This window comes from Phoca vitulina, unplaced genomic scaffold (genome assembly GCF_004348235.1).
Source record: "Phoca vitulina isolate PV1807 unplaced genomic scaffold, GSC_HSeal_1.0 scaffold6, whole genome shotgun sequence".
NCBI classification, from domain to species: domain Eukaryota; kingdom Metazoa; phylum Chordata; class Mammalia; order Carnivora; family Phocidae; genus Phoca; species Phoca vitulina.
The window spans coordinates 17591086-17600006 of NW_022589709.1; the positions used below are offsets into that span (position 1 = coordinate 17591086).

Sequence of the window (8921 nt, forward strand, 5' to 3'; positions counted from 1 at the left end):
CGTTGCCTCCAGAGACATCTTTCCAAAATATAATTTGTATCCTGTCACTTCCCTCCTTAAAACCTTCAGGGGTTCCCTGTTACCCTGGAGATACAGTGCAAGTTTTAGCCTGGTCCTTCTTTATCTGTTCTCTTGCCACCTACCCATTGCCCCAGACCTCTCCCCCTCACTCGTACCCTCTGGGCCAGCCATGTCAAACCGTATGATGTTTCCAGAATAGCCCCAGCTTCCACTCCACTGCAGATATGACTTCTCTGCCCAGAACCTTCTTTCTTCCCTATCCTATTTTCTTCCCTGAAGTCACTTCCAACATTGCCTCCCCCAGGGGGCCTTCCATGATCCCCTACCTCCAGGCTGATTAGGCCCAGCAGTCCCCTGTGCTGATGCCCTCAGTCAGGGTGCCACCCCTGGTGTGCACGTGCCCACATCCATCTGTCCAGCTCTCCCTCACCCTGTAGGCTGGGAGGCTCCAAGGGAGGGCCTGTGCTTGATTCACAGCCCTGTATTCTCTGACTTCCACAAGGTTTTAAGGAATGACTGGCCTCCAGCTGCAGAAGTTACCAAGATTCAGGACAGGGAGGCAAAGTCTCCTTCCCTTAAAATGGTCTCTGCTCAGCCTCGTTCCGGGGCTTGTTAGCCTCACTCAGCAAAATCCCTCAGGTGGCCACACTCCTGGCACCCTCCTTAGCACCAGACCCTGGTCTCTGGCAGTGATATCGGGCACCCTGCCCACAGTCTACGTGCCAAAGTCTTCTCAACCCTGTGGACACACGATGGTCACCTTGGGGATTGGACTCTACCGTCAGAAATTCTGCTATAATGGGTATGGGGCAGGTCCAGAGCATCAGCATTGTTCAAAACGCTGCCCAGGTGATTCTAAGAATGTGTAGCCAGCTTGAGAACCACTCACACCTAGTCATCCTAGAGTAGTGGTCCTCGTCCTAGCTTGTATGTTATAATCACCCAGAGAGTTCATAAGACTCCCCATGTCCTGGACCTACCATCCCTGACCCAACAAATGAGAATCCACCAGGGTGGTAGCAATCTTGGCATCAGCATTGAATCCTACAGGATCTTCCCTCCCTCCCTCCATCTCTCCCTCCCTCTCTTTCCTTGTTCCAGAAACATTTGCTGGGCTTATCTTTGGAGCTCTGGGAGCACTGAGGTGAATCAGACCCTGCCCCTCCTAGGTGGGGGCTTAACAGGGCTTAACTCAGAGCTGTTAGGAAGGGAAGAGCCCAGGCCCCCCCACCCCCCGGCTCCCTAAGGGGAACGTGTCCCAAGGACAGGTGTGCTGGGCCATGCTCCGGCTCCCTGTGCCTCGTCCTCTTCACCAACCTGCTGCTTCCCCGGAGACGCCCATGCTGGGTCAGCCCAGAGACTGGGTCTCTGTTCAGTCAGATCACATTAAGATGGGGGCTTCCCGGGGGCTTCCCCCGACCCTGCATGAGGCTGGCGATGGTGACAGGGTGGGGCTGCGGGTCTCTGCTCTCTCCTTGGCACACACGAGCCCTGCAGCCGTCCTTTGTCCGGGGCTGCGCCTGCAAGCATGTCTGTCTCAGCCCCACGCACGGCTCTGGTGAGAGCATGCCAGCAGGACTTTAAGGGCCTTTTTTTTTTTTTTTTTTTTTAGATTTTATTTATTTATTTGAGAGAGAGAGAATGAGAGACAGATAGCAAGAGAGGGAAGAGGGTCAGAGGGAGAAGCAGACCCCCCGCTGAGCAGGGAGCCCGATGTGGGACTCGATCCCAGGACTCCAGGATCATGACCTGAGCCGCAGGCAGTCGCTTAACCAACTGAGCCACCCAGGCACCCTTTAAGGGCCTTTTGATGGAAAGAATGAACCTGGGCTCTGGGCATTTTTTAAAAATTGAGGTAAAATCCACATATAAAATTAACTAAAGTGAAAACTCCAATGCCATTTAGTGCATTCACAATATTGTGCAAGTGCCATCTCTACCTAGTTCCAAAACACTGTCCTCACCCAAAAGGAAACTCTGTTCCCATAGTCCCCTTCCTCCCAGCCCCTGGCAACCACCAATCTGCGTTCTTTCTCTTTGAACTGACCTATTCTGGATATTTCTATAAATGGAGTCATATAATATGTGGCCCTTTATGCCTGGTGTCTTTCACTCAGCGTGTTTGCAGGGTCCGTCGACATGTGTAGTATCTACCAGTACTTCATTCCTTTTTACGGATGAATAATATTCTATTGTATGGATGCACAATGTGTTTATTCATTTATTAGTCCATGGATATTTGGGCTGTTTCTGCCTTTAGCTACTGGGAAATCTGGGCATTTACAAATCTTTATATCTATACTCCAAACATCTGCTGACCAGGTATTCCCAGGTCCTTAGCATTAGCCAGAGGTCTGTGGTGGCCCCCTTCCCTGTACTAATCAAATCCTATCTCCGAGGTCCCTAAAGGGGTGTATGCATGCAGGCATCTCTGACCCAGCTTCCAGCCTCCACTGCCATCTGCAACTCTCTCCACATCTTACCCGGGTGATTGCAGTCCGGTCTCTGCACTCTCCCACCCCACCCCACCCCACCCCACCCCACCCCACCCCAGTCTTGGGCAGGAGGCTGGTGCATGCGCAACAGGCTGCAGCTGAGGGGTCAGCGTGCAAATGGAGGGGCGGACAGTGCACTGTGCTGACAAGAGTTTAGAAGTGAATTTTGCATGTCACCATCTGAAAGGAAAAACTGCTTTTTCTCCATCCTTCCACAATACTTCTGACATCAAACGTGTGAGGTGTTCCCCACACCAGGTAATTCTCCAATTCTCAGGGGACGGTGACTAGATGTTCTATAATTTAACTGACCTCTGACACTAGCTGCTGGGGTTAGCGCACACCCAGCAGTTGAGGGGCTCCGTCCCACAGACTGTCCCCATTCAGATGCCAGTCCCAAGTCCCAGGCTGTGTCTGTGCTCCTGACCAGCTGGCTATTCACGGGCGGCTCCTACTATCTCTTCCTCAGTTTTAATAATTTGCTAGAACAGCTCACAGAACTCAGGAAAGTGCTTAATATTAGTCTTATTGATTTATTACGAAGGATACAGATGAACAGCCCCCTGAGGGGATACACAGGATGAAGTGTGAAAGGGTCCTGAGCACGGGGGCTTCTGTCCCCATGTAGAGTAATAGGGTGAGCCACACTCCTGCATATGGACGTGTTCTTGTTCACCAATCTGGAAACTCTCTAAATCCCTTCAGCTAAGGTTTCTATAGAGGCTTCATTACATAGGCATGATGGATGAAATCATTGGCCATTAGTGATTGAACTCAATCTCTCCCCTCCCCGTGGGCGAGGGGTGCTGTCAAAAGTTCCAACCCTCTAATCCCATGGGTGGCTCCCTGGCAACTGGCCCCCCTCCTTAGAGGCTTTCCAAAAGTCACGTCATTAACATAAACTCAGGTGTGGTTGAAAGGGGCTCCTTATGAATAATAAAAGACTCCTTTCATTTTTATGGATCTGGGCTATTTCAGGAACTGGGCGCAAAACCCAAATATTAGAACAAAAGATGCTTCTAGTGCTCCTATCATTTAGGAAATTATAAGGGTTTTAGGAGCTCTGTGCCAGGAATTGGGAACAAGACCCAAATATATATTTTTCTTATATCATGATAGCTCACTGTCCTAAAACTTCATACACACGTGCGCAAGGTATTTCTCACAGACAGTGTCTGCCCATTGGGTTTGGACGGACACCTCCCATCTCCATCTTCCTCTTGCCTTTTCCAATGCCTCCCACCCAGTATTTAAAGCTGCCAACAAACAACTCCGTTCATTTGGAGCAACATAGACTTCTGTCTTCTCTGGTCCGTATAAACCATGACCTGGAGTGGAAAGGAGATGGGATGGGGACCCCCAAGGTTGATTTTATTTTTCTTCTGAATCAAAAGAAACCTCCTCTCCATGAGAGGAATTCTGCAATGTGTCTCGTCCAACTGGCTCAAAAAGCCACCAGCTTTTAAAAATAGCATGAAAAAGAATTCTGCGTGTAACACTAGGTGCCCCATGTCATGGGATTACCCTACCACTTTGTACACGGGGAGTGGGATGGGGTTGGTGCAAGCCTGGAGGCGCCTCTGAAATTAACCATCTACTCCTTTCTGGTAAATCCTGTCTGTTTAGTCTTGTATTATTTTTTTAAAGTTTGCTCGTAGATAATGTGGAGCTAGGCTTTCACTGTGAGCAATTTGGACACCATGAGATGCTTCTGAGCAGACAAGGGACATGCCCTGACTTAGATTTTGAAAGGACCTCCCTGGTTGCTGCATGTGATTGCATCGAAGGGGGCGAGAAGGCTGCTAGTTAGAGGCTGCTTTGGGACTAAAGATGAGAGGTGGTGATGACTCGGCTGGGTTGGAGACAATTGGGAAGTCAGAAGCCATTAAATTATGAGATATATTTGAAGGCAGAAACCATAGCTTCTGATGGAAGACTGGATGTAGATTATAGGAAAAAGAGTTGAAGATGACTCCAAGGGGTGCCTAGGTGGCTCAGATGGTTAAGTGTCTGTCTTTGGCTCAGGTCATGATCCCAGGGTCCTGGGATGGAGTCCTGCATCAGGCTCCCTGCTCAGTGGGGAGCCTGCTTCTCCCTCTCCATCTGCCTCTCCCCCTGTTCATGCTTGCTCTCTCTCGCTCTCTCAGATAAATAAAAATTTTTAAAAAAAGGATGACTCCAAGATGTTTGGCCTAAGTGACTGTAAAGGTGGACCTGGGGAAAAATGTAGGCAGAACAGATGTGGGATGGCGAGGAGCAGGGGTTTAGTTTGGTCGCATGTCCTAGCAGAGGTGAAAGAGGCAGGTGTACCTGAGATTGGGATTCAGGAGTTCTAGGGAGGGTGGTGGTGATGGAAAGCAGAAGCACCGGAAGTGACAGGTGGATTAATGACTCCCCCCGCCACACACCCTGCCGCCCCCTGCTTCGGGCTGTGCACCCAAGCACACACACACTTAACAGGAAAAGTGAAAAACAAAAACAAAAACAGGAAAAGTAAATGAGGGGGGGAATCACACCTTGGGCCAAGAAGGAGTTTCAGAAAGTATCTAGCAGAAGGGGGAAACTGAGGCCCAAAGAGTACAGGTGCTTTGCTCTAGGTCACACCGCAAGTTAGTGACAGAGTGAGACAGAGCCAGTTCTTCGGGCCCCAGGCCACCCCTGCTCTCTCTGATGTACCACTTTGCCTACCGGCTCCAGGATTCGAAGGCTGCCTGTGTGCCGGTCTCAAGGCAGGTAGGGCTGAGGCTGGATGACTCTCAACGTTGTTTTCCTCCAGGTCACCATTCTTGTCAGCCTGGCCCTCGCTTTCCTCGCCTGCATCGTGTTCCTGGTGGTTTACAAAGCCTTCACCTATGACCACAGCTGCCCAGAGGGATTTGTCTATAAGGTAAGGGGCTTCTGGCAGGTGAGTGGCCCCAGGTGACTGCCAACCTCAATTAGAGGGTTTATCAATGTCTTCTCTTCGCTGGTATCCGAATTCGGGGGACCTCCCTGCAGACTATTGAAAATGTAGTCTGTGTCAGGCAAGGCGTTTCACGAAGGACTTGGTTTCCTTCCAGTAGGCAGTAGAGTTCTTCCTCCCAGATGGTGCTCTCTGGAGTCAGGAGTAGGAGGTGGTCCAGCTTTGGGCTGGAGGTCAGCGGGCAGGGAGAGCTCGCTTCCGCTTGAGATAGGCCGGTCCATCTTCAGAAAGCTCTGCTTTGGCACCCATCTTCCTGGTTTGATGTCCGATTCCCGGTTCCTCTGGTGGGAGCGGGTGCTTTTGAAGTCTCCTGAGTCCTTCTGTTGTTGGGCCTGTCCCACTGGACCCTGCTCTGATCGCACTCCTTCCCTTGAAGAACCGAACCAGCTGCATGACTCTGGGGTGTCTCTTCGCCCCTGAACCTCAGTTCTCTTGCCTGCAACATGGGCACTGGTAATACCTGCCTGCAGGACTTTTGTGAGGCCTTAAGGAGAGAATTTAAGTTAGCAAAAGACCTATTAGATAATGGGCTCTCAACGAATATTAGTTGTCATAAAGACAGAATCTGTTCTACAGCAAAAACAGGTGATTCAAATGTTTATAAATTGCCATTTACTGAGCACCTATTATAAGTCACAGCCTTTCCTCGATATTTTCATAAACATTATCTCAATTGAGCTGTACATGCATTCTTAAAAATAGATTTTATTGCTCCCACTTTACATACAAGGAAACAGGGGAAGAACATGTAGGGTAAGAGAGTTTTCCAAACCGTCACATTACATTCCTAAGTGAGGGAGTCAAATGGGGTATGTTCTGCCTTAGAAACACACATCCTTCAGTTCTGCTCTGTGGCTTCTTCAGATTACATTCCTGGTAGTTAAAAGCTGAGGTTCTCAAAGAGGCAACAATTCTCAAGAGGGGACAGTTGAATGAACGATGACATGTTCACACAAGGGATTTCTGCGCAACTGTGAAAATGGGTGGGAAGGTCTCCAGACCCGGGCCTGGAATATCCTCCAGGATAATAATGAAGAGAAAAAGGCACTGCCTTTGTGTGAGGAAAAGGGGAGGGGAAGGATATTTGCTTATATTTTCAGAAAGAAATTCTAGAAGGATAAATGAAAAAACTAGGAAAATGGTTACTCGGTGTGGGGGGGTGGAGGAGGGAAGAGAGTAGAGGGGACAGGGAAGAGGAGCAAGGCTGTTCTGGATACATCTTGCTATCCATTTGTCCTTGGTATCTGTAAATGTCTGACATATCTAAAAATTAAATAACAGCAAGTCATTCCTCAAAATCAAAACAAACTTAACAAAGAACCTAGCTTTGAGGTTATATTATAACCTAGCTTTGAGGATATATTATATCAATTTGGGGACATAAACGTACAAAGAAAATAAATATCCCAAACGAGAAGAGTGCATTGACTGTAAACCCACAGAGGAATATGTTCTAAGGATACAGAAAGTTACAGAGAAATCTTAAAGTTGATTCAATAATCTAACTGTTGGTCATAATATTCGTGTTATTTTGTGACTATTTGGGTATATATTGTAGGATAACGCAAATAGACCATTCTATCAATGTTTGTTGGGAACCAAAGATTTGTATCAAAGAGAGAGGAGTTACAAATATAAAATCAAAGAAGTAAAATAGACAGCCATAGGCTGGAGCCATGGCCCAGAGAAGCGGCTGGGGGATGGGTGAATGAGCTGGATCAAGAGGTTGGTGGGGGGGGGGGCGGAATTGGTCCCCTGTGTAGCCTCACAGTCACTGAGCAGAGGACCGTGGATTAGTACCAGCCTCAGGTTTCTTTCTCTCTTTTTTGCAAATGGAGGGATAATTGACATATAACATGTTAGTTTCAAGAATCAACGTGATGATTCAATATTTGCATATATTTTTAAATGTAAGTCTAGGTAACATCCATCACCACACAGTTACGAAAAAAATTTTTTTTCTTATAAGAGCTCTTAAGATCAACTCTCTTAGCAACTTTCAGATATACAAGACAGAGTTCTTAACTATAGTCACCATTGTCCATGACATCCGCAGGGCTTATTTATTTTAAAACTGGATGTCTGTGCCTTTTAGCCACTTTCACCACCTTCACCCCCCGCCCCTGTCCCCCAGCCTCTCGCAACCACTGGTCTAGCATCAGGTTTATTCTTTCTAGTGTCGAGTAGGTGGCGGCTTTGAGATGGCGATGGTGATGATGCTGGGGAAAGAGTGCTGAGGGCCGGGCTCAGGCCAGGTGACATCACCTGCCCTCCGGCACAGAGCCTCCTGTGGCCGTGTCCCCCGGACGGGGTGGCCGAGGCGCAGGTTGAGTTGGAAGCAGTCCGCTGAGCTCCCCCTGACTCTGTCTCTCTCGTCCTCAGCACAAGCGCTGTATCCCGGCCTCCCTGGATGCTTACTACTCATCCCAGGACCCCAACTCCAGAAGCCGCTTCTACACGGTCATCAGCCACTACAGCGTGGCCAAGCAGAGCACCGCTCGGGCCATCGGGCCGTGGCTGTCGGCGGCTGCTGTCATCCACGAGCCCAAGCCGCCCAAGACCCAGGGCCATTAGAGGCCTACCCCCAACCAGAATGGGGGGCACAGAGGGGAGCCCCCCTGTTGGCTAAGCCAAGCTCCAGTTACAAGACACCACTGTACTCCTGGGATATGGGGGCGGGGGTGGGGCCGGGGTGGGTGGGGGGGAACTCACCGAAAATATTGTGCACTGGAGTTGTCTGAATCGATATTTCTTTTTGTCCTTTGGTATTGTTGATTCGTCCCCAAGTCAGGATTATGTACAAAGGCATGTTTCGTGTTGATTGTTCCCATGTAAGATATTTTCAAAGCCACTGCTTATTTCTTGTTAGGAAAATTTAAAAACAGAAAAGGAAACAAAATGAACAAAGAAGGATTAAACTGGCTGCATCTGGAAGACGTTGGCGGGCAGTAAAGAGCACAGACTCTGGGCTTCTTCGATGAGAAGCCGTAGTTTCAGTGGGGGTTTGGAAGGTACAGAAAATGTGAGTGATGCAGGCGGGGGCTACGTGGTTGGCCCCTGCTCTGCAGGAGAGGAAGAGAGGAAGTCAGGACTGGCCTATTTAGAGAAGAGGGCTGATTTTGGCATGGTTAGGTCTGGGACGCACACAACCCAAAGTCAAGAGCACCCACCGCGGGTGTGTTTTGCCAAGTTAACACAGACTGTCCATACAGGAATCTGAGCTGGGGCTTGGGCCGGCGCATGAGGCCTGGGGATGCATAGTTGCAATCAAACACTGAGCAGAGGCAGACTTTCTCTGTCTTTTTCTTGCGTGTCTAGATCGACACCCGGATACTGCCTATGTTTAAGAGACAGCAGGGGTAGGAAGGGAGAGGGGACGAGAGGCCGCAGGACGAAGCAAGGCACGGGACAGGCGTATCATATGTGGCCGAGCTGTAAGCACA

At 49.3% G+C, this 8921-nt stretch overlaps 1 protein-coding gene across 1 annotated transcript in view; it reads left to right on the plus strand.

Annotated features, from left to right (window-relative positions):
* The window catches only part of NSG2 (neuronal vesicle trafficking associated 2), a 54363-nt gene extending 46199 nt beyond the window's left edge, over positions 1–8164 (plus strand). Inside the window, exons 4-5 of the mRNA XM_032403742.1 lie at positions 5293–5403; positions 7861–8164. Coding sequence (XP_032259633.1) covers positions 5293–5403; positions 7861–8052 — 303 coding nt within the window. The 3' untranslated portion in view covers positions 8053–8164. The remainder of the gene's footprint in view (positions 1–5292; positions 5404–7860) is intronic.
* Positions 8165–8921: the final 757 nt, after the last annotated feature.